A 26,358-nucleotide genomic window follows, 5' to 3' on the forward strand; every position below is an offset into this window, starting at 1 on the left:
TACACAATTTAAATTTTTTTTTATAGGAATGTATCCCTGATTAAACTACTCAATAAATTATTAAAGTTTACCTAAAAGTCAAAACATATATATATATTTTTTTCAATTTTAATTTTTTCTTTGTTGATTAGGTATCGAAACGTCGATGTGTCGATACTGCCCTACACCGTTTTTGTCCAACTTCCTGGGTTAGAAGTCATGTGACGTGCAAAGTTGATAAACATTGAATCGTGGATGACAATATGATCAGATATGGTTTTATCGAACTATTTTATTAGGGATTTTATAAAAGAAAATATACAGCGATTACATAGATAGTTTGTCACGTGTATTGTTTTAATCGAAAAACTCTGCTTTTCCCAATATATGAATCAACCAGACAATGGCGAATTGCGCGAACTACACACATCATCATGTCGCAGTGTTTCTGCTCACGTTCTTAAGGTAAATAGGTTGTTTTATGTTATTAATTTTTAAAAATCTAGATACTGTATATTTATGTGAGATAGTCGATATAACAACCGAAAAGACACCCTATTATCGTTTCGAAGTTGCAAGCAAGCAGACGACAAGGGTTTGTAAAGGGGTAATCTTTGCAAGATTTGGCTTCACAAAAATAATTTTGACATGCTTTCTTTGGAGCTTTATAGGGAAATCAATGTTGCATACAAATCGATATGTTTTCTTTTACAGCTATGCATTTTTTCATGCAACAAGAAAGACTTTCAGCAATGTGAAGTCCACAATCTCAGACGAATGGAGTCCATCTTTTCACAATGACACAGTTAACTACACCAAACCTGATCATGTGAGTTATAGAATAAATCAACTACTTTCTTCTTGTTTAAAACAATGCAAATAATTTGAAAGGGCAAACATGGTATCAAAGTTTTGCAGAGAGTATAAAAGATGAGGAACATGTATGTACACTGTAGATGTCTAACTTACCGATAGATATATAGGTATGTGCACAAAAAATAATAGTCTTTGATCATGGGTTTATTTTTTCTTTTGTAGATCTGGAACTCTCGCCATTTATTCAACTCCAGGAAAGATGCAGAGCCGTACCTTGGTGTGTTAGATGCTGTCTTTATGATTTCATACGCAGTTGTAAGTGTTACCTACAAAAAAATCAAATTTTTTAACCTACCATTCCATTTAACCTGCACTATACGGTAATACCCCTCCAACTTTTATCTTTTTTCAATATGTATTTTTTCTTCCTTCCTCCCCTAGTCTTTTTCCTAATATCTCAATTTAAATTTTTGTGATAGTGTTTCTCAATGAACATCTTAAACAAAAATATGCCTGCAGTGTATACAATATTGTCTGGATATGTTTGGAAATATGCATCTTCGCTAGCCAAAGGTTTACGATCTACTCCACTCTAAAGAGGAGCATAGTAGATGGTAAACTCTAGGCTAGCAAAGATGGGAAATATCGGTACCAGTAAATGTTCTATAGATTTGATTAAATCTCAAAATAAACATTTACTTTATATAAAATCTAAATATGTCTATTAACTTTATTTAATATCCATACCTTAGTATCATTTGCTGTGGTAAGCACAATTAATACAAGTTGAAGTGAATAAAGCTTTTTTGTGTCTTTCTATAGGGACTGTACATCAGTGGGATGATAGGAGACAGGTAAGAGAACACACAAATTTTGTATGTCATTGTATCAGAAAACTTGAGCATGAAGACAATGGCAAAGATAGTTAAAATGCATGCATCATTCAGAAATCTGATTCCAAGAAATGTACTTCCACTCGAATAAAATGCTTTACATGAACCTGTACATGGAAACTGAGATTTATGGTTATACTGCTGTTATGAAATGTTTTTGAATTTCTTTTGATATATATGAGCAGTTTTATAGTAAATGCATTGTTCAAGTTACTCAGATGAATGTTGTAAACTTGTAATAATTAATCTAAGCATTTGTTGTTTTTTAGGCTGAATATGCGATTGGTGCTGTCTTTTGGAATGTGTTCATCTGCAGTAATGGTAAAACTCTCTCTAGTGCTCAAATTATTACATGACCTTGTTTTGAGATATGATAACAATGGCTAGTATTGCAAGTATTTTTTAAAACTACCTAACAAGGCAGAATAATTATAATTACATTGGCTATATGTGGTGAAGTACTGAGCACAGTTACATTGGCTATTGTTGTTTCATCAATATTCGTTGAATACCCATTTTCATGGATTTCGTTATTATAAGTTGATCCACGAAATTAAGTGTTCATTGAAGTGCAATTTCTATTAACATTTTGTATTGAAAGGGTCATTGGCCACGAATTTACGTATTCTTGAAACTGTGATTTTTCACTTTATCCACGAAAATTGATATCCTTGAATATTAATGAAACCACAGTATAAACTGAACACAGCACTATATCTATTATCCAGGTATTTGTGTTTGGAGTGGTGTTTGAGTGGGCTCACTTCTACAACAAGTATGTCTACGTCATCATCTGGATCCTGAACGGTCTCCTTCAGTCCATGGGGTGGCCGACGGTGGTCGCTATCATGGGGAACTGGTTTGGTCGACACAGGTATAAGTTTTTAGCCTTGATTTAAGGTCAAGTCATAGCTATATTTATTTCTTACAAATTTGGTTTTATCCATGTTACAAATAATGGTACATGATTGTCTATCTTTATATCTTAATAGAGAGTGATTTTAGTAAATATTACTGTAAAAAGATTATATTACCTTATTCTTACCTAAACTATGTGGATACATTAGGCTCTACTAATAGCTGATAAGAGTATTTTCAAAAAAATGGTGATGACAGGGCCAGATATTTCCTAAAATTATAATCTGAAATGAATCCTTCTCTGTATGTTTTAGCCGTGGTCTGGTGCTTGGTATATGGAGTGCGTGTGCGTCGGTCGGTAACATCATCGGAGCCTTCCTGGTGTCAGGGGTGCTGGACTATGGATACGACGTAAGTCACATGACACCGAGTTTGATATACACTACCAGGGTAGATACAGTTCGAAGCAGAAATTTTTGTGCGGAGATAAAGTTCATTGATTTGGGATAGAAAATTTTTTTTGAGGCATTTTTAATTCAGTGGAAAAAAAATACCACATTTTATGTAAAACCAAATAAAAGTTGATTGACAAGTTATTTAGTCTTTGAATATCTAGTTGCAGTTTGTATTTGAAATGTTGCAATAGCAGCATCATTAGAGGTTCTTATTTAGTTAAACCTAGTGCCACATGATGCATGTGAATTTTCTACTTGATGGTATTAAATGTGATCAGGAGAGATTGAGCTATATTAGCCCATGAGGGACCATACATGTGTCTTCATCTTCTTCACTTATTTTTTTTCAGTATGCTTTCCTGCTGACATCGTCTGTGTTGTTTGCTGGTGGGGTCATAAATTTCTTTGGACTTGTCAGTACACCAAAGGAAATAGGTAGACATTGCATTATTTACTGCTAGCTCAGAATTTCATCAGAATGTTTCTGTTTAGATTTATTCCTATCCATGTTACTTGAATGAGATTCATGCGGAATATTGTTTGATGATATACATTGTATACATGTACATGTAATTATTTGATACAGCAAAATTCTATTCATTTTACTTGACTTTGTATATTCATTCAGTAGTTATGGAACTGTATTTGTTTACAGATAAATTGATGTACTAGTAGTAGTATATTTATTGGAATGTTTAAGACTTAATTTTTTAGAATGTGACACACTGCACATGTCTCTCATTGACAAGTATATTATGAAAAAATGATATATTTCTTATTAATCTTGGCAAACTGTATGTTCAATGACTATGAATTGTAATTAAGACTGAGGTTTTGCCTTGAAAGAGGATAGAGTTATTAATGTGTTAAATATTCAACAAATGAGGAAAAGTAATAGCATCACTCCATTTTCTGTGCTGTAGGTCTCTCCATCCCTGACGAAGACAGTACCGTCCATCCCAAGGAGTACAGTGTCGTGATCAATGAAGGGGAGTCAAACGGTAGGGTTCTAATACTGAAAGAATTGGGAAGTAGTTCAATATATCAGAGATATTTATTTTATAATGGCCATGTTTTGCCAGGCTTAGGATAACTTGCTGTGGCCAAAGTAAGTTGTATTTCATGACCCAAAGTATTGGTTTGTTTTTATCATTTTGATTGCCAATGGGAAAAGGTCTGTGTTAATTGTGAATTAAGGCATATTGTTTAGACATCTCATTGTATTTGCTTTTAACTAAATTTTATGATATATGTATAATTGTAAATAGATCACTGGTTATGGTTTATGATGACTAATTATGTACTGTACATATTAAACATTTGGATTTTTTCTTTTTATCAAATCTTACATAGTTACAGTATAATTTACACTAACATATACTGTAGCTATCATGCTACCCATGATAATTATTGAAAGAACTAGTATTACATGTTTTTCTCTGATAGTATAATGTTACAAATATTAAAACTTATAGCTAGGTGATGATTTAATTAAGATTAACAATATAACAAAAATATACACACCCTTTAAACATGTACATGCATATACACACAGACATAATGTATGCTTGAATATATAAAAACACATTGTTTAATTACATGTATTTGTTTAATTACATGTATTACAGTTCTACCTGCATGTACTTGAAAGCAAAAAATTATAATTTTCAGAGTCCATTAATATTCCCCATGTAAGCAACAATCAAGGTACAGTGGTTTGTTACTGCTTGCTTTTACTTAATCATCTTACAGCTCTCTGGCTGATTGGGGAAGCATAGCCATGTCTGAATGAAGTAGGGTTTGGGATAGAGACCATGGGGTAGAAGTTGAATGGGGCCATGGAATATGTGAGAGTGTTAAAAGTTCTTCCAATATCTATTGGAATACAATAATCATTTGAAAAATCAGATCTTGACTAGTTGGTGGAATATGTCATGATAATAATTACGGTAGCCATTATTGAATCTCTTTTATAGAGTTTTGATAGAATCAAAATATGATTTTATCTTCTATTTAAAAAAAATCCAATATCTTTAATATTTGTATTACCCGGTAATCGTTAATCGTTAAAGATAAAATTGTTGAAAGTATCACAAAATTCAGGTGTAACATTTGTATAGTCAAAATGTAGGTTCAACTTGGCAGTTTGATGTGATTTAATTCCTGTAGTCTATAGAGTTGAATGTGATTCTTTGTATTTGATTCATATCATGGAGAACATGTATATTTACGAGCATGCATGTGAACACTTTGTATATATACATATATTTACATTCTACTGTGTTTTTCCATTAAATTCTGTGATCTTCAAATGCCTCTAAATGCAACAAGTAGTCAAAGGTCAAATTGACGAGTTTTATTATGACGTCACAAACGTTGAACGCTGTAAACTGCAACGTCACAAGCGAAAATCAAAGTGCACGCTCGTAGCTGTTACTGTGGCTCTTCCATTAATATTAACTTACCCTTAGGATAAGATCGGAATTTTAACTCTTTTCCCCCTGATGCCACCATATGACGCATTTGTCATTTCCCTATAAGGTTTTCTTAGCTTCCCCCTGAAACTTTTTTCACTGTTTGAGTGGTCTTGTTTTACCCTAGTTATTGACAAGAATTATTGTCAAACCATACCATATGATATACCATTGTGATCGGGAAAGATTGAACTTTAACATTATAAATTTAGAGTACACAAATAAATTAATAGAAATTAATTAGGTGAGTTTATTCAGGTAATTTTACCTGTACGTTAAAAGAAATTACTGTAAACATAAAAATTAATGAATGAAATTTTAACATATGATCAACTTTTGTTCAAAAATATTTTTTCATGTTTTGAATAATGTGTTCCTTGTTTTATCTTGCGAATTGAGACCAATACACAACAATCAAGATTTAATCAAAAGTATAGAAATTCATCCCTAGAGTAATATTTTATCAAACTATCATGGTTCATGTATCACTGCAATCAGAATTTTTCTAAGTTTTGCATTTATAATTATTTTTTATATAAATTATATCAGATACCTGTAGTAAAGGTACAGAAATTCAGGTAAAATACCTGTACACTATTGTATCTATTGTCTGCACAGTTACATGTATAAAGCAATATTTATTTCAAAATAGTCATTGTAATTTAGTCAAAACATTAAACTATTCAAAGGGGGATTTCAAAACATTTAGTTCAGACCCAGGTATGAGCTAATAATTTACCGACTGCGACAAGTTTCGTTTTTTGGCACCCCCCCCCCCCCCCCTTCGCCGATGTATAGCATAAATTATACAGCATTGTATATTAGTTTCTATTGGGTTTTATTTCTTAAATACTTTTATGGAACAGTATAACTACAAAATACTGGGAAAGATCCACAGTTAATGTGTTGAATTTAAGTTAGATTATGCCCAGGCTGACGCAATGCACATGTGCCGATGTTTGGAGGCCGCCATTGTTGTTGTCATGCAGGTGTCGTGAATTAGCCCTAATTCACTGCTAATCAACCAAATTCCTGTCATAAACTTCAAAGGAAGTGGATTGGTCATGTTTATTTCCACTTGGGGGTAATTTTAAACACACAGAATCATCTAGAATATCTAAACCAATCTCTGTCATGATCGTCCGATGCCGCCATTTTTTTAAAACTTCACAGGTGTGTGTATCACGTGATATCTGTCAAACCATTGCATAACCTGACTGTGTATAATCGTCTGTGTAAGGTAGACACTATTAGGTGTTATTTGCCACTAAATTTTGCTTCAGACAAGTAAAATAAACTAGACTCTTGTTGCAAAAGCAACAAAAAGGTCTTCCGTTTTGATATACATGTATCAATTTAACTGTAAGATATTGCTTCTCTCAGTATTTCATAACCATTAGACAACAGGACTTAATTGACTATCAATTTGTCTTACTTTGTCAAACAGAAGCAGTAAATCTTTTAAACAACATAAATTGTTTGAACTCTTCCGGTGTGGACCGGAAGTGACGGTTGACAAAATAAAAACGGTTAAACACATCTTCTATCAAATGTCTATCATCCGTGTAAGTTTTGTGTCTTGGTCACTTACAGTTTATGAGACTTCGCTGTCATAATATTTGTTTTAAAAAGACTACCTGAGATATTTGAGATATCTCACCGGAAGTAATTTTTTTTGTTTATTAATCATCGGATAGATGACATATGTAAGCATTTATACCTTTATATCATTTCAGTGTTAAACAAATAAAATGCGTAAAAACATAATTTTTGAAGTGCTTCCGGTGACGACCGGAAGTTACGACGAACAAAACAAAATAGTTTAAACACATCTACAGCTATAGGTCTATAATCCCTCAAAGTTTGGATGTTCAAGTCTTTATCGTTTCTGAGATCTCATTGTCCATAGCTTTTTATCGCGGGACAGGAAACGGACGACAGGAAGGGAATTTTGAAAAAATGAAAAAAATGCCTAAAGATATTTTCGTTCTCTATCAGTCCTATAAATTTCAAGAAAATCCATCAATGCATCTCTGAAAAATCGAGTTAAATTTTTAAAAAACTTGATTTGTTTGAACTCTTCCTGTGTGGACCGGAAGTGACGGTCAACCAAATAAAAACGGTTAAACACATCTTCTATCAAATGTCTATCATCCCTGTAAGTTTCGTGTTTTGATCACTTACAGTTTCTGAGATCTCGGGGTTCAAACATTTACTTTAAAAAAGGCTTCATGAGATATTTGAGATATCTCACCGGAAGTAGAATTTTTATGTTTATTAATCATCGGATAGATGACATATGTAAGCATTTATACTTATATTTCAATTCTCCGAGAAATATATTAAATGCGTAAAAGCATAATTTTTGAAGTGCTTCCGGTGACGACCCGAAGTTACGACGAACAAAAAAAAATAGTTTAAACACATCTACAACTATAGGTCTATCATCCCTCAAAGTTTGGATGTTCAAGTCTTTATCGTTTCTGAGATCTCATTGTCCATAGCTTTTTGTCGCGGGACAGGAAACGGACGACAGGAAGTGAATTTTGAAAAACTGAAAAAAACGCCTGGAGATATTATAATTTTCTGTCAGTCCTGAAAATTTCAAGAAAATCCATCCAGCCATCTCTGAGAAATCTTGCGGACAAAAAACGGACAAAAAAAAATAATAATAATAATAATAATAAGAAACATTACAATCACTATAAGGTCTTCCGTTGGAAACGGAAGACCTTAACAAAGAAAATTGGGGTTCTTTACGGACGCGTCATAAGTCGTCATTAGGGAAATGACCAATGCGTCATATCGTGGCATTAGGGGGTAAAGGGTAAAATGCTTCAGGGGGAATAGAGTTAAGGTATAATTCACATTTGCAGACGAGGCAAGAAGTTAAAAAATGTAAATATAAGCATTAAATCATGATTTTTTGAAGTATACACTCTCATAACTGCCGCGGTGTGTGCATACAAATTTTCATAACGCGCTAACGCGCGTTACTCAATTTGTATGCACACACCGCGGCAGTTATGAGAGTGTATACTTCAAAAAATCATGATTCAATGCTATAGTATATTCTTGTAGTGAATATGATTATTTCTCCGACTGGATGTTACCACTTCTGAATATTTTAGCACATTTTTCTCAAAGAAAAGGCTTGATGTACGTGGTATTCTTAAAAAGAATTTCCACATTTCCTTACTTCTGACATATCTAATCTTTTCCTATCAATATTATCCACAATTCGAACATTTCAAATTTGTTCTGATCTGAAAATTGGAAATACACATGTACCACCTATTTAAGATTTTACATATATAGGACACCTCAGTTTTAGAAAATTGTTTACAAGTCACGTACGTACTAGCAGCTTATGTTTGTACATTGAATCCATTGGAAAAGAGGAATTGAATTTATTGTTCAAATTCAATGTATTTGTAGTTCAGGCTCCTGACGTTAATATTTCATTTTAATTTGTAATAAAATTGATAAAATTATCCCCTAGCTGTACTGTTTTATAGTACAGGGGAAATTTTTGTTATTAAACAAAATATTTTAATCATCAGGTGCCTGTGATGTAATTGTGTTGGCGTTTCAAAAATATATCTTGAATACGATTTTAATTATTTATGGATTTTGCTGCTCTGTTGATCCACAAAATGTTCTTCAAGGATACCGATACCATTGTACATGTATCTTACAATATAGATTATTGTTAGAACCATTGTCCATGAATTGGGAACTTAACAAAATCCCCAAAAAACATTGATGCTCAAGAATATTAATGGAACTACAGCATGTACAGTACTGTATTAATTATCTTGACAAAGTACCTTGTACCAGATATCTGTGTTTTTTATAGCTTTAATACTCTGCCTGGTGAAAGAGTTATATGTATTGGAATTGTTGTTTTGTAGGGAACCTGTCAGATGATGGCGATGATCCGAGTCGTCTGATAAACAACAGGGGGGTCATTGATGATGAAGACGGTAAGACTTGAAATCTTTTTGATATTTTGATATAGGCAACTTTATTTTTTTTCAGTCACTACAAGTAAAGACTTCTAGCCTTGCTTTTTACTGACTGATTAGAAATGTTAAGGGCCTAACTGTTCAGTTTTTTTGTATGATGAATATATAGCATTGAAATCTGTTACTAGAATGTTGTTGAGAAAAGTTCATAAAAGAAAACTATATCCTTAAAGTTTAGGTATGCACCTTGATTTCCATTTGATACGCATGCTGTTAAATGAATAGTGCAAGCATGAACAAGGTTGCAGGTTTCGGCCATTTATAGCAGTTTTTTATCAATTAAAAAAGTTTATGGATTTTAACTACATCTGTAATCTGTAAAAAGTTCAGATATATGATTTACCAATACAAGCATTTGGATGTATTTTAATTCATTTCATAGAATTGGAGTTTTCTTCAGAAGGTATATACTTCTTCGTAAGAATTAATAATTAAAAGTGTTTTGAGAACAACTTCAGTAATTTTGTACTCAATATTCAAGTTATAAAGTGCATGTGTTTATTGATTTCACACACATTGTCTCATATTGTATTTGTAAATTGTACAAGCTTTATCCTACATCACTATCAGCATGGACTCACTCTGTTGTTCAGTTACTGGTACTTGTGCCAGTCTATAGTCATATATTTATTCATTGTTGTGCATTGAATTTTAGAAATAATACTGTAATGATTATGATGTATCCGTTGAACCACTACATTTCTGTTGCATTGTTTACTTCTTGCATGCTATTTAGCGGTGTACAAAACAGCATACAGCAACTCAAAATGTACACTGTTACCTGCTGTATATAAGTTATCGCTTACACTCTAAGCTCTGTCGAATCCATCTTTTCTACTGTGAGATAAACATTGTATCGGGAAACACACTTAATTAGCTTGCTGAGAAGAATTAAGATTAAGAGCTTTATATCTGGCAGTGATTATTGCAATCCTGAAAAATTTGACATTATTTTATGAACATAATTATACCTGTCAATTAACTTAAATATGCTTCATACTGAAAATATGATATCAAATATCCTATTAATTCTATGTAGGAGGCAAATTCTTTGGTAAAATGAATAAATAAATTTCGGGGTAATGTAAAATATGTACCAGTATGTGCAGATACAAAATTTATCCCCTGTGCAGCCTCTAGGGTATGCTGTATTTCAGATCTTTCTGTATGCATTGTGTATTCCCTTTCAGCCCCACTTCTGAACCCCGTGGTGACCCGCTCGGACTCCGTCCTCTCGGATGACCGACCGGCGGCCATCGGCTTCTGCAGCGCCCTCTGTCTGCCCGGTGTAGCTCTGGTAGGTAATCCATTACATGTATTAGTGTGCCTTAAATTGAAGATTGAAATAATCATGTTCAAGTTTTGCCAATCAAAATTGAAAACTAGTGCCTGTCCTAGCAAAGCTATATTTCATTCCATAGTTGTCTTCTTTTACTGTATATATGAGATTTTTTTTGCAATTTCTTTTTGGCTATTTTTGTAATCATTTTGATATAAAACTAAATGAATTGACATTACATAATATAAAAAAAATGGATGCATGTACTTCATTTTTGCAAAATTAGCAACAAGCATAAGAAAACGGATAAAAAGTATCGGGCGTCTTTGGTTCCTCTTAATAATAAATCCTGTATTTTTCAGTATGCTTTGGCCTATGCCTGCCTGAAGCTTGTGAACTACTCCTTCTTTTTCTGGCTGCCCTACTACCTCCACAACAAGTACGGGTGGAAGGAGACGGTGGCTGATGATATCTCCATCTGGTACGATGTAGGCGGCATCATAGGTAACGCTTCCTACTCCTGTTTAATGGCCATGTCTGCTTACATGTTAAGGTCAAGTTTGTTTACATTTTAAGGTCAAGTGATCAAAGAAATATCAGTCATTTGTACAAAATTAACAAACTATAATAATGATGTAAAATTTATTGATAATTTTTTTTTTCCAGGTGGGACGATATTTGGATTTGTATCTGTAAGTAGCTTTTCATCTTATTGACATACCTGTGTATGTTACGTACTTATCAAATCTTTCTGTATCAATTAATCCAATCTTGTATTATGTGAATGAGATCGTGAGATATTATTGTATATCTGGATACTTGAGTATAGTTAACATTGACAGAGTATACTTTACATTGACAGGATCGCTTCCAGCACCGGAGTGTCATAGTTATTCCCATGCTCCTCCTCGGCATTCCAGCACTCTTTATATACAGTATGTAGCTACCATTCATCATACTTGCTTGAACTAGTGATGAAATACAAAAATTGTACAAGTTCATTACATGCATATCTTCTTTAGGATAGTGTAATTTTAAATGGCTTTGTTTCTTTAGTAGATTTAATTCAGACATATGTGTATGTACACCAGTGATATACCGGTAATGATCACAATTGTTTGGCTTTCTTAAAAGAAATTGATATCAGCTTGGCATAAGCTGATAGAATTTCAAATTAAGTTTAACCTAATGATCATGAATTGGCAGATCTGATACTGTTTCTGCCAACATTGTTCATTTCTGATGACCTTTATTGTTACTGTATATGATTTAGTATGCAATACAATGTAAATTTAGCCTTTATGGAAATTATTGAATTTATCAAGCAGGCTATTCTTGGTATTAGATAAAAATAAATGTTGTTACAGACTCTGATCTAAGCAGCACTCTGACCATGAACGGTCTACTGATGGCGGTGGTGGGGTTCTTCATCGGGGGCGTGGCTAACCTGGTCAGTGCCGCCATCTCTGCCGACCTCGGTAAGTTTGAACTGATCTCCTCTTAACCTTAGTTTTATTAGTCATAAATATAAAGCAATCAAATTCAGTATAACATCAGCACAAATGGAAGACTGTAGACTTAAACTTTGGTGTTAATGCTATTGTTACTACTAATTCAGTGATTTGTTAATTAGCGTTGCATGTTCAAGAATTGCTCATTCGAGATAATTGTGAATTTAAACATCATCAGTTATTAAATCAAACACAATTTAAATTATTAGGCATGTTAAATCAGCTATCAATATAAACATCACATTTCAGGTAAGCAGGGCCCTGTCCAGGGTAACAGCGAGGCCCTGGCCACAGTGACTGGTATCGTGGACGGGACAGGAAGTGTCGGCGCCGCCATTGGGCAGGTCAGGAGTTAAACTACATAATACCATCATCTTTGTGTACCGTATACATGCAGGGTCTTTTCTTGCCATGTTATTGCGCCTATCACAGTTGTGAAAAATTTTGTCAAGTTTCAAATTTCCTCTAATTAAATATAGTTTTTAAGAATGAGAATTGACATGCAGAATTTAAATTAGATTTGCCCAAGGTCAATGGGGAAACTGGAGGACAAATAAAACGGAAAAATAATTTCCAGTAATGCAATACAGTTTTGGAAAATTACATGAAATTTCAAGGACTTTTTTCTCCAAATCAGATACATGAATTAACTTTTATCTAGGGTATGAAAATAGGAACCTGAATATTCGAAGAAAAAAAAATGAAACAGCACTAGATCACGAATGTTAATGACTTTTTTTTTTAAATTTTAGATATTGGTGCCATTGATACAAGATGGACTGGGATGGAAGTCTGTTTTCTATCTTTTTATGTTAATGGTATGTCAGAAAATTGTATTCATAATTCCTAACACTACAATATTTTTTTTGAAAATGGATGGATCAGCAAAATAATTAAAATTTGATTAATTCTCCATTGACAATTAACAACACTGTTGCAAATGGCTAACAAACTGTTGAGTAATTGTTTTAGATCTTGGTGTAATTTCTTCATTTCAGACACTTCTGACAGCTCTGTGTATTCTTCCACTGTTCATCAGAGAAGTGAGAGACCTGTGTAGGCAGAAGAGGGTCCGCTTCTCCTGGTACAAGGGTGTGTCGTCGGTCCCCACCCACAGGGCGAGGGATCCCGGGGTTCAGGACTCGGATCAGTATTTCGACTGATCTCTCAAGGCATTCCAGCACTGAATCATTTTATTCCATACATCATTACATTGTGTACCATATTGTGTCATATATATAATTTACACTGTGGATTAGTTGTGAAAATCCTTGTTGGAGCATCAAAGCATGTATTTTTATTTTTGTTTTTATTCAAACATTTTAGTATCATGAAATGCATTGTGAAGCTGTGATTTTTGTGAGTAAATATAATATTTTAAGGGCTTTAAGGTGTGTACATGTTAAAGTATGCACTAGCTATCTCCAGGTAGCTTTGTGTGTTTGTGTAATTCTTTAATTGTATTCTTTTAGATATTAAATATTAAAAATTGTTCATTTTTAAACTGATAATTTTATGTTTCATCTTTTAATACGCACGATATACATTTATATACATATGCATATGATTTCTTATGATATTTTAAAATTGTATTATTTTTTAATCTACAACAAGCTGCGAGCTCATTTTGTTTTATGATAAATAGTAAATTACTATTTTTTAGCATACAACTTACTAGCCTGCGTTTCATTGTCTTTCTTTAATTGAAACTGTGTTTTTCAAGCAATCACAGTATGTTATTGTTGTTAGGATGATTGTGTGTGAAAGAATTATTCCTAAAATACAACAGTATTTTATCAAATTTTAGTCTCTCCTATTCTAGTCCTCAGCAACTTGTAAAATGTGATATTAAATTTTATCTTTACTGATGTGCCTTTTCATGATGATGTCCTTAGATACATTTAACGGAACTTAGCATCAAATGTACACGACTTATACCAGTACATGTATTATAATGCTTGATTGTATTTTTGTTTTGGATTATTACATTGTCTATGGCTTGAAAAGTTGTACTGTAATAATGTGTTTTAAAAGTTTTAGGTTTTTTTTCCTGTGTTCAGTCAGGATTGAATACAAGCTGGTATGGAATATTGCTTCCAAATAATTTTCATGTGATCTGGTTATATACCAAAGTATGCAAACCACATGTATAGTGAGATTGAGACCAACTATTTGTGCTCGGTCGAAAACTTCAGTTCTTCCAATCGTTGTTATCTCATGTACTCCCTTTTATGTACATGTATATGACACCTCATGTTTTTTGTGTTAAGTGAAGAAAACTATGTATTATGTGCATCTGAGATTATTGAAATTAAAGCCAATTTTTTGAGGAGTTTCAATAGTTTTTATTAACAGCTAGATTGTTTGTGAATGTATCATGTAGGTACATGTATTATACTATACATTGGTCTCCAACTTCTAGAGATCAAAGAATCCTTTCACCTTGTACATTTTTACAAAGCCATCCATTTCGTTGTCCAAAAAGAGGATATATTGTTCTGTCAACAAAATATATTTCATTGATCACCCCTGAACTTTAAAAATATAATGTGACATTGACCTAATTAATCAGGTGCAAAAAGGTCACCAGTTTCACTTGACATTTGTATTCCCTCTCAATAAAGTATATTTTATTGATATATTGAGTAGGTGGCACACGTTTTACAAACTTTTATATATATTGTCATGTACTTTGTAGAATAAGATTCACTGTAAATCAACTTGTATTTGCGACGAATTTATTTGGAGAATCCCTGCATGGAGATAAATTAGTCTGCAGTTTAATATCAATTTTTTCGATCAAGTCTAATCTTTCTAAGAGGATTTTGATTTTAACAGACATGCCAAAAAAAAGCAGAAATAAATAAATAAAAACAAAGCAACACCAATTACAAAATTACTTTATTTTAGAAACATACAAGAATGTTTCGTTCAAAAATCAAGTTCAGTTCATTGTTGTATGTCCATTTCTATTTTATGTTGTTTCCGTTTAAATTTGGATTTCTTTGTGGTTGCTTTTCTCACTGAAAGTAAAAATACCGAAAATCATGTACATCTTATGAATTCTAACATTTAGAACTATTCACAGAATGATACACTTAATTGTCTACTAAAGAACATTATTTTGGTTCAAGTCAACTTACCACAATTACTTAATTTTATTTTGTGTAATTTAAAAAAACAAGCCAAATTCTTGGAAAATTGAATATGAACAATTGATGAAAATTTATATGTATTTTAAATGAACTCTTAGACTTGACCTTTAATTATAAAATATATCAATAAAAAAAATTTCTCCAAATGAAGAAATTATCTTAAGTTTGATCAAATTCATTAAAATTACCGTAATCGGCTGTCCAGAGAGCGAGGGCTAGCAGGAAGCAGCCGGCGGTGGCTATGATGGTGATGGTCACCGCTCCCAGGTGGATCTCCTCCTCCTGACTTATCGCTGGGGTAGACTCGTTCATCTGGGAAGGAGGAAAATGAAATTTAAAATTTGTAAAACTTATAAAGACACCAATTACTAAACTGTCCTAATGGGACTACCGGTAATACATGTATTGCTATCCAATATAATAATAGATAATAGGGAAGTCATGGTAGAGCAATGTATAATATCAATGAAGTGTATACTGCTATTAAAGCCCCAAACAAACAGCCAATCATAGTCTTACTAACTTTGTGTGTTGTAGAGCAATGCAATATATCAATAATAAGTATAGGTATTAAGAAGTAAACAACCATCCAACCACAGTAGTAGTGTTCCTAACCTTGTGGGTGGTGGAGGGTGGGCTGTCGGTGGTCAGTGGATGGAAGGAGCAGGAGTCGCGGGAGTAACGGCTCATACAGGACTCACAGGAGTGGATCTCTATCAGACAGGTGTGGACTGTATCCAAGACGACGGCGTCGGCCTCCGCGCGGGTCATCTCTGAGGTGTTATATATGACGATCAGACTGGGGGCCTGGCTGGAGGGTGTAACTGTGCTCTGTAAAATAGTGTACTGTAGATGTGCATACATTCAATATGATCTCTATACATTTGGGATCACACGTTTGCACATACTGGTGTTAAGACCAGGCAGTGCACAATTGCAAAAGGCCGAGTCATGTTCAGAAAGACCTGAATTATCATAACTTACAGTGATTCTATTCAGTCAGAATAAAAACCAACTGAAGATATAAAAATATTTCACTTGAAATATTGTACATTGCGAAACATTTGAGAGACAAGAGAACAATTACTAATTAAAACCAGCTAAAAGTGACCTTAACTTTTAAAATGTGAGAATGTTTTCACAAGCTTGACAGATTAGACAGTGTTGTTTCACATAGTACCAGAGTGAACAAAATATACTGTAAAAAAGACCATTTATGCATAGGGGGTATTTACACTACTCTAGTTACGTGGTTAGTTTATAAAACCTTGTAATATACCCTTGAACATATGGCTACAAAAATTAAAACTAAAGGGTGTTAAAACATGCAATGGTGTATTTAATACCCAAACATATTGTTTGACTAAAGGAAACACGTACTTAATCATCCCAGGGAATAACCACTTTTACAGTACCATATTTTCGCTAAGTCTTACATAATTGGTATTGAGACTGGTAACTGTTGTCTTCAGTGGGGGTGGGGAGGTGGACATCTGGTATTTATCTGGACACAACCTAAAAACAAAATAATAATACACATCATTCAAAAGCTAAATGTATTTTTCAATTTCTAAGATGATATACACATGTATATGAAGTTCACATGATGGACATGTTAATTAAACTCTGTCAGGAACTTTAATTGCAATCAAGTGTTCATTTTACAGCTCAGCTTAATTTTAAGTGTAGCAGCTAAGTTCATGTAATGGTTCTTTTTAAAAAAAATTGCTATACAGTTGTTATAGTTTGTCATTTTACTTTTCTCTTTCTTTAAAGTTGAGCTTACTCTTTGAATGTCCTCTGAGTGAATGCCTCAGTGGCCACTATAGGCCTGATGTAATGGACGTGTAGCACTATCTGCCCTTGTTTGACAGCACTCTGGATCTTCTCTACCTCAGCTTCCATGTCAATTTTACTTTGGGTCGATTTTTTAATCTCAAAGGACATTTTGTCCTGTAATAAATAAATGCTTTTCATAACATATTACAGAAATTGTTTTTTTTTCTCCAATGTATTATCAATAGGCAATAGAAACAAGAGGCCCATGGGCCACACTGCTCACCTGAACAGCAACATCAATTTATAATCCATGCAGTTTCTGTAAAATCATTGTTTCAGACAAACATTTTCAATTCTATGCATAAATTTTTTACAAATACAATAATTCATATAATATTTTTAAACAGTCTTCACATTTCCATGTTGTCCTTATGAAATTCTAGGACTTCTGTAAAATTTAACATACATTTTCTTCATCATTTTTTATGAAATCTAATTTTTACAAATTACCTAAATTATCCATTATTTTTTAATGTACTTGTTTTATCCTGGTGAGATTTAATGTGTTTTTTTCCAGGTATGACTGAATGTACCTGTTTTATACAGTTGAGATTTAATGTACTTTTATAAATCCAGGTATGACTTACATACCTGTTTTATCCAGGTGAGATTTAATGTACTTTTTTTTATCCAGGTATAACTTAATGTACCTGTTTTATCCAGGTGAGATTGAAGGACTGGGCCACCTCCCCCAGCAGTAGGCTGTTGACCTGGTGCTGGAGGTCATCTGAGATGTCCCCCCGCGTGGTCAGGTGGAGGTTCTGTAGCGCCTCCAAATCAATGCTGCGGAACTTCAGAACCATCTCCACACTGAAGAAAACACATGACGTTGACATCAAAATACAGGGATTTCATCAATATTATTGGGCTTCAATTTTCATGAATATTGTAAAATTTAAAATCTGCTAACTTCAATGAACATTTTTAATTTGTGAATGGACTAAACAACAAAATTAAAAAATAATGATGAAACTAAAGTACTTGTGACATCTTGAAGATTTTATATAAGTTCACTTACAATCACTTTTATTCATGTCTCTAAAATAACATCCTATACACACTGTCAGGGAAATATTCGCCCCAGATTTATTTTACATCATTTGCCCTCATTGAATTTATGACTGGGCGAACTCCTTGGTCTCAAATTATCATTCTTTAACCACAACTTTGGTCTTGGGAATTCAAGATTGGACGAAACTGTTTCCAGTAAAGAAGTGCAAAATAACACAGGGTGAAAATAAACTTGTATACAGTTTGTGACCTTGACCTGCTACAAAGTTCTCTGGACATAAAAAAGCATGGCTAGAACAATTTTCCTGATAGCATCAATACTGTGCTTACTTTGTGGAATCCTCCCTATTTCGGGGCGAGAACTTCTTCCTCTCAGATGAAGGACCGAAACTGAAGCCTTGGGTGTAATCCGCCTTAATTTTAAGAGTGTCCACATAAAGCTCCAAGTGTGGGTGTAAGGTTGTGGCGTGGAGGACAATGTCGGCTCCATCCTAAACAAAGATCAGAACAAGTGAAAAGCTGTCAATATGACAGCAAACCGGGTTTTCTTTTATGTAAACTGTATCCATAATCCATGTCAACCCTTATATAGTGAAATGGTGTACCCTACATGTATAAACAACATTTTGCCAAAAAATGACTAAGTTCAAAAGCTAGTATTTTTTTCATAAATTATCGGAAATCAAAATCCTAGCAATATGCACACCTCTGATATAAGTACAATTGATCTGCAAAAGAACAACTTCCTATCTTGAGAACGGTAGGAGGAGTTATCCGTACAATGAGGGTACCCTATTTGCAATATTTTGCCAAAAAATGACTATGTTCAAAAGCTGGTATTTTTTCTATAAATTATCGGAAATCAAAATCCTAGCAATATGCACACCTCTGATATATGTACAATGGATATGCAAAAGAACAACTTCCTATCTTGAGAACTGTAGGAGGAGTTATCCGTACAATGAGGGTACCCTATTTGCAATATTTTGCCAAAAAATGACTAAGTTCAAAAGCTGGTATTTTTTCTATAAATTATCGGAAATCAAAATCCTAGCAATATGCACACCTCTGATATATGTACAATGGATATGCAAAAGAACAACTTCCTATCTTGAGAACTGTAGGAGGAGTTATCCGTACAATGAGGGTACTCTATATGCAATATTTTGCCAAAAAATGACTAAGTTCAAAAGCTGGTATTTTTTTCATAAATTATCGGAAATCAAAATCCTAGCAATATGCACACCTCTGATATAAGTACAATTGATCTGCAAAAGAACAACTTCCTATCTTGAGAACTGTAGGAGGAGTAATCCGTACAATGAGGGTACCCTATTTGCAATATTTTGCCAAAAAATGACTAAGTTCAAAAGCTGGTATTTTTTCTATATATTATCGGAAATCAAAATCCTAGCAATATGCACACCTCTGATATATATGTACAATTGATCTGCAAAAGAACAACTTCCTATCTTGAAAACTGTAGGAGGAGTTATCCGTACAATGAGGGTACCCTATATGCAATATTTTGCCAAAAAATGACTAAGTTCAAAAGCTGGTATTTTTTCGATAAATTATCAGAAATCAAAATCCTAGCAATATGCACACCTCTGATATATGTACAATTGATCTGCAAAAGAACAACTTCCTATCTTGAAAACTGTAGGAGGAGTTATCCGTACAATGAGGGTACCCTTTTGGCAGCCGCCCGCCCGCCCGCCAATCCGCCCGCCCACCCGCCATTTTCACCATTTTAATAACCGGATTTTTCCGTTGGAAAACCCAGTTAAAAACAGACACCATGGAATCAATTAAATTTGTAGGGGCAATTATCATTAAGTGTTACTGTTAATTTTTTTGGCATTTTCAGGATTTAATTTTGTGGATTCACAACAGTACTTATGTAAACATATGAGATGAAAATGAACAGCCTAGCCATTTACATCTTAAGTGCAGACAATTTAAAAGACCTACTCTTGTACAAGTCTCACCTCTGACAGGATCACATCCTGTAGGACTTCCTTTGCACCTCCTAACATGGCCTCCAGCTTGACCCTCAGATCTTGTTCTGTTTCTGTCTTCTCTTTAGGACTCAGTGACTGTGTACCATTACATGGGACAAACAGGGGGTACACATAGCTGAACAGTGAAAAGAGGAGGGCAGATGTCATAAACAATCACCATTATATTGATCCTAATGATTTAATACAAAGCCATCAAAGAACACAAAAGGAAATGTAATTAGAAGTCAAGGGCGAGTAGTGACTATCCAAGTGAATCGAGTTCAAAGATCTAACTAACAGTATTCAAGTGACTGGTGTTCAAATGTCAAAACAACAGCCCTATTCAAGAAAGTAGTGCTCAATGGTCAAAACAGCAGCACTATTCAAGAGTAGTGTTCAAAGGTAAAAAAAAACATCCCTATTCAAGAAAGTAGTGTTCAAAGGTCAAAACAACAGCCCTATTCAAGTGAGTGGTGTTCTCAAAGGTCAAAACAACATTCCTATTCAAGACAGTAGTGTTCAAAGGTCAAAACAACATCCCTATTCAAGTGAGTAGTGTTCAGAGGTCAAAACAATAGCCCTATTCAAGAGAGTAGTGTTCAAAAGTCAAAACAACATCCCTATTTAAGAGAGTATTGTTCAAAGGTCAAAACAACATCCCTATTCAAGTGAGTAATGTTCAAAGGTCAGAACAACATTCCTATTCAAGACAGTAATGTTCAAAGGTCAAACCAACATTCCTATTCAAGACAGTAATGTTCAAATGTCAAAACACAGCCCTATTCAATTGAGAAGTGTTCAAAATTCAAAACAACATCCATTAACAAGACAGAAGTGTTTAGAGGTCAAAACAACAGCCCTATTCAAGTGAGTAGTGTTCAAAGGTCAAAACAACAGCTCTATCAAAGGTCAATGCAAACCAAAAGTCCATTGTAGAACAGAATTGTTCAAAGGTCAAACCAAAATGAATGATCCAATCTAAGTGAGCAGTGTTCAAAGGTCAAAACAAAACCAATGGAGTTTTCCAGAAGAAGGAGTCAAAGTTCAAACCAAAAGTCCGTAGCAGATGAATTAGGGTTAAAGGTCATTAACCACAAATGAATGTGACCAGAAGATGAAGTGTTTAATGGTAAACTATGCTAAAACCAGATGCCTCAAAAATATCTGTTATTTTTTAAGCAGTGTTGCCAAAACAAAGTATTAATTTAAGTATGGAAAGAGTAGTTAAAACCATGAATCCATTAGAGGATGTGAGCCAACCTGTTGGAGATGAGCTTTGTTTTCTGACAGTGGGCCACATTCCAGCTCCCATTGAAGAAACAGCCCTGGCTCCTTCTACACAGGACATTCATGGAGCTGAAAACAGAAATCTGATTAAACATTTATCATCACTTGTTAAGGTTTCAACAAATCGATCACTCTACCAAAATTGATGACTTCAAGCTAAACAGCACCTTATCTACTTTTTGCAAGAACTGTGGTTTATTTCAACAGATTAGGCACAATCTCCTCAATAAGCAATACAGCTTATTTGGATTTTTCAAATAGTTTCCTTAAGCTATTTTGACAGATATACTTAGGTTTTCAAAGAAAGATTTAAAGTAGCAAATTGTCTGGTTGTATAATGAAAGTTGTATGGTGCCTGGCCTTGTAACAAAAGCATGCACCTTTTGACAATTTATAAATACAATCACAAGAAATTTTAAAAAAAAAACCACTAAAAAGGCTATCAAGGTTTACTTATGAAAAATTTCATAACTTGCCTGTTATAACAGGAAATAGGACAGTTTCCATGGAGACTAGCCTGGTACACCATTTTAGTGGGCTGGTGTCGGCCATTATCCAGTGTGACTGAGAAGGCCTTCAGTTTGAGTACTTGTTTCCATTTCTCTATCTCAGAGCTAATGGAGGAGTTAGAGTTGTCCCTTTCCACTTTGAAAATGATGTATTTCTACAAAAATTTTAAACCTGTCCATGTCAAAACAATTGTACATCATAATCATGTTTCAAGCAAATTTGATTTTTTATGATGATAATGATTAATGATCAATGATGATAGTCAGAATCAAAATCAAGATGATGATGATCATCATCATCTTTTAATTATTATACTATGACCTTAACATGAATTGTGTAAGGACCAAATGAAAACCAATGATAATTTTTAAAATGAAAATATACTATGAATATCAAAATCAAGATCATAAAGGCAATGGTGGCAAAAAAAGTTTATTAAACCCTTTAGTTAGTGTAGACAGAGCCTTCTCCATTTTGTACCTGATCGAACCAGACATCATGTATGTTAGTGAGGGAGAACCCATTAGACAGAAGACTTCTCAGCTGATGGAACAGCTCCTCCTTCAGTTTCCTTCTCTGTCGCAGTTCTAGCTTGGAGAAGTCCACATTTGAAAATAGCATGGCTATTTCAACACTGTTGAGAGGAAAAGCCTTTATAACCCAAAGGTCCAAAATCACCACTATTTAATTAATGCACTACTGATCACTTGCTAAAAAATTTAGTCAAAAAAATTTTTTCTGATCTTGGAACCAACTAAGATTAATATTTTTCTTTTCTCCATGGCATAAAGAAACCTTGAAATTTAGTACTTTTAAAATAGATAAGGATGTGTAAATACATGTGGCGTACCTGACCATTTTAGTGAATATTTCTGAAATACTTATAATAGAGGTAAAACTAAATAAAATTTATGTAATTCATTTGAACTTTATATCTATAATTTTCTATGTATTTATATATTTTAATATCTTAACCATCAATAAGAAAAAAAAGAATCTTCAGTCTAAGGGGAGGTAAATCAGTGACCTGTTAAAATCCTCCACATCTTGCCCTGTGACTTGGGTATTGTTGACCGTTAGCTGTAACTGTCCGCTACCTATCCATGATGAGATGTTATATAAGAGGCTGGATAATGGAGCCCTTCTTACTGTTCCTTGGACTTCAAACGTAAAGCTGCTCCTAAAATCCTATTGGAATAGTTAATCATATTATTAGACCCCGAAATTCAATCTACTTTCTCTTCATAGCAAAATAATCTGTGGCAACTTTAATTCAATGAAGTGTTGAAGACTTGCGGTTAGTTCTTGCCCCTATATTTACAATTCAAATTGTCTACTATTATCACCAATGACTTGCTGACGACTGTGCATTATTTTTGTAACTCCCTTGTATGAAAAAGGATATCAAAATATTTAAAATATCTCTATGGTCTCAAATTATCTCTACAGTCTTACATTATTTTTTTTTGTCAAGATTTTTCTATACCTCTAATCTCTATTCTCCCAACCACCTGAAAATATGTCCTGAAAGTCTCATTCCAAACACATTCACTTTTTCATTCTTCTAAAAAATTGATGGTAACATCTAAGGAGATCTATTCCAAAGATTTATTTTTCAATGAACGCTGAGACTCTGACACACACCTGTCCGTATCTGAAGCTGTGAGCCTGAGCCCCAACTGGGAGCCCCTGCAGAAATCCTCCCACTGCGGTCCTGACCCCCTCCAGACTCTTGTTTCTCTCACCCTCAGGTAGTTCATCCATTTTGACACAGGGAAACACCACGGTCACTTGTTTCCTGATTAAAAACACAACAATGAATACCACAGAAATCATCATACCACACTAACTGTCTATAGAATTCGTTGATATCATGAAATAAACCTTATTTTGAGAACCATTTCAATAATTCATTCATAAAAATTGTTTATCTACTAAATCAGATCCCCACAAACTTGCATTTGCAAATTAATTGCAACTGCCCCTGCAGGGCGATTAATTGAACTGAATTCACATTAACCCAATGTCTAAAATAAATAACTGAACCAGAAGACCAAAAGTCTGGCACATTTTCTAATCAAGAATACTTAAATTAATAATTAAAACTGAAGAAAAATTTTCTTTCATTTATATATTGTCTTCTTTTTGACATATAAAATACCTCTTTTATCATTTACATTAAACATTTCAGAATAAATAACTTTGTTATGATTAGATTTATTCAAATTTTCTCTGATACTGTACATAATCTTTTACATCTTCTCTTGTCCTCAAACTTAAAGTTCTTTTTGCCTTCTACAAAGCAGATTTAAAACATAGACAGGGAGATATGAAATGATCGAAGCACTAACATTTCGGGGAGTGTCACGTCGTCTGAGCATCGCTGTAGCTGGTAGGACCAAAAACAGCTGGGTATTGTGGAGCAAGCCGTCTCCTGGGTCCTGTAACAAGGGAAATAACTCTTGACACTAAAAATCTGTTCTGATCAAAACAGAAAGAATTTTCTTGGTTGAGCAGAGAGTTCACTGAATCAAGTTTGCTCTAAAAGAAGGGGGCTAACTCTACAGAGTCAAGCCATTTTCATAATCACAGCACTGCATGGGCAGAATTTTCGAACAATATACATAAATCAACAATTTAATTTCAATTTAATGAGAAATATTATGCATAAATTATTTCAAAACTTTAGATTGATTTAAAAGACCATATTGAATGGGACAAAAGTGCTATTCAATTATTTATGAATAATAAAATCATATCTAAAAAATTAAAATAAGTCTTAGGGTAGCTGATGACCACACAGCCTCCTTAATCTCGAGTACAATGATTAAAGTTTCCCTACGCTTGGTGACACTGTCGAGGACACAGCTCTGAGAAGCTTCCAATGAAGAATGTATAGTTGGCGGTGTACAGTTGACCGAACAGACTGATGTCCAGTAGACCCTGGTTCACCTGGTCCCTCAGTGGTGTGTATTCCTTGGGTAAATCCCGCGGATCCTCCGGCTGTTTGGACACCATGAATTTGATTGTATTCTGTTAAATAACAATTCAAATTATTATCATTATGTAAGATTATAAAAGGTTCAGCGCTGTAGTGGAAATATCAAATTAAAAGAATTATAAGCATGCTTATACAATTATTCAATTTCTTTGAGATTTAATTACATGCACTGTTTTGAAAGAGCAATTTTTTTTAGTTGAAGAGATGGACCTTGAAAAAGGCAATGTTAGAGATTGTCTTGGTCACTATTGGTGACATGGTTTCCATGGCAATTCTGATGACTTCCTGTTCTATTTCCTTCCTGGCAGTAAGTGGGTGTGTCTGAAGCAACCAATCAGTGTCCAAAGAGGGAAACTCAATGTCCACCTCCATGCTGAGGAAAACGTTATTGACATATCAGACATACAGTAATTGCTTCTTAGTCATTTGTTATATGGTGGGACAAATGATGAAAGATATAATTTTAAATGAGAGTTTTTTAAAATGACTAAAATACTGAAACTGGAATAAAAGGAAAATATTTTGATTTTGACATATTGGGGGATAAGAACCTGTTTAATTTGTTGTCATATATTGACTTGATTTTCCAAAAATGGGTTTTAATGAATGAGTGCAATCAAAGATATTTGTACTTTGTGATTTGAGCGAATGTGTTTGGCCTGGTACTACTGGTAAAAGACTGATTCCCGACGGTCAGAACAAAGTTAGCGGTCCTGTTCAGCTGTTGCTCTAGGTCCCCCCAGATGGCGCTCACTCGACTCTGGTGGAGTACTCCTTGTATGGTGAAGTTGAGCACTCGCCCCACCAGTCTGGACATCTATAAAGTGGCAATATTTAAGATTTAATATAAAAATAACCAAAATATCAATTTAACTGCTATCAGATTATGTGGAACCCTCTGTCCATGTATTTTCATCTTTGAGTCCTTTTTTTTTAAAGTTTTGCAGGCTTGCTGTTATTAAAATTAAAAAACTCACAATAAAAGAGCCTGGATGAGCATGCTACTTATTTGAACCATGCAAATTCATCTACGCACTCAATCAAAACCTCCCATCCATCACAACAAAAAATTATACAGTATCAAATGAGTCAATTGACCGCTTTCCCTTTTTAGACCTCAGTTTAATAGTGAATTCATAAATCTGTAGGGACTACTCTATCAACCCCCTGCCCTATCCCATTTGAAAAAAAGCCTCACCTGTGTTATGTTAAATGAGTGCAGGGCCCTGTCAGACAGGTGAGTCATATTTCTGACCGCA

General features: G+C 33.9%; 3 protein-coding genes across 4 annotated transcripts; 1 reads left to right on the top strand and 2 right to left on the bottom strand.

The window, feature by feature from the left end:
• The first annotated feature begins 194 nt into the window (after window positions 1-194).
• LOC128160029 (sugar phosphate exchanger 3-like) lies at window positions 195-14,632 on the top strand. Of its 2 annotated transcripts, XM_052823278.1 has the most exons (20): window positions 195-444; window positions 694-808; window positions 1,018-1,110; window positions 1,618-1,649; window positions 1,958-2,009; window positions 2,417-2,562; window positions 2,861-2,957; window positions 3,352-3,436; window positions 3,925-4,002; window positions 4,673-4,708; window positions 9,390-9,461; window positions 9,886-9,906; window positions 10,694-10,800; window positions 11,145-11,286; window positions 11,449-11,474; window positions 11,645-11,717; window positions 12,150-12,260; window positions 12,543-12,637; window positions 13,046-13,111; window positions 13,292-14,632. In XM_052823278.1, exons 1-20 carry the CDS (start codon window positions 383-385, stop codon window positions 13,454-13,456), a joined length of 1,674 nt encoding a protein of 557 aa, XP_052679238.1. In that variant the 5' UTR covers window positions 195-382; the 3' UTR covers window positions 13,457-14,632. The 2 variants fall into 2 exon arrangements, with proteins under 2 accessions (XP_052679238.1, XP_052679239.1); XM_052823279.1 differs by lacking the exon at window positions 4,673-4,708.
• A 544-nt stretch (window positions 14,633-15,176) lies between these two features.
• Window positions 15,177-18,091, bottom strand: LOC128160030 (uncharacterized). The gene is made up of 6 exons (XM_052823280.1): window positions 17,938-18,091; window positions 17,235-17,401; window positions 16,885-16,963; window positions 16,064-16,279; window positions 15,637-15,760; window positions 15,177-15,316 (listed from the first exon to the last, which is right to left on the bottom strand). Exons 1-6 carry the CDS (start codon window positions 18,088-18,090, stop codon window positions 15,243-15,245), a joined length of 813 nt encoding a protein of 270 aa, XP_052679240.1. The 5' UTR covers window position 18,091; the 3' UTR covers window positions 15,177-15,242.
• Window positions 18,092-18,624: 533 nt separating this feature from the next.
• LOC128160931 (uncharacterized) lies at window positions 18,625-26,345 on the bottom strand. The gene is made up of 12 exons (XM_052824219.1): window positions 26,298-26,345; window positions 25,732-25,916; window positions 25,310-25,472; window positions 24,941-25,131; window positions 24,450-24,539; window positions 23,743-23,896; window positions 23,126-23,286; window positions 22,579-22,732; window positions 22,065-22,252; window positions 21,562-21,657; window positions 20,290-20,437; window positions 18,625-18,789 (listed from the first exon to the last, which is right to left on the bottom strand). Exons 1-12 carry the CDS (start codon window positions 26,343-26,345, stop codon window positions 18,625-18,627), a joined length of 1,743 nt encoding a protein of 580 aa, XP_052680179.1.
• Between the last annotated feature and the right edge of the window lie 13 nt (window positions 26,346-26,358).

This window comes from Crassostrea angulata, chromosome 8 (genome assembly GCF_025612915.1).
Source record: "Crassostrea angulata isolate pt1a10 chromosome 8, ASM2561291v2, whole genome shotgun sequence".
NCBI classification, from domain to species: Eukaryota; Metazoa; Mollusca; class Bivalvia; order Ostreida; family Ostreidae; genus Magallana; species Magallana angulata.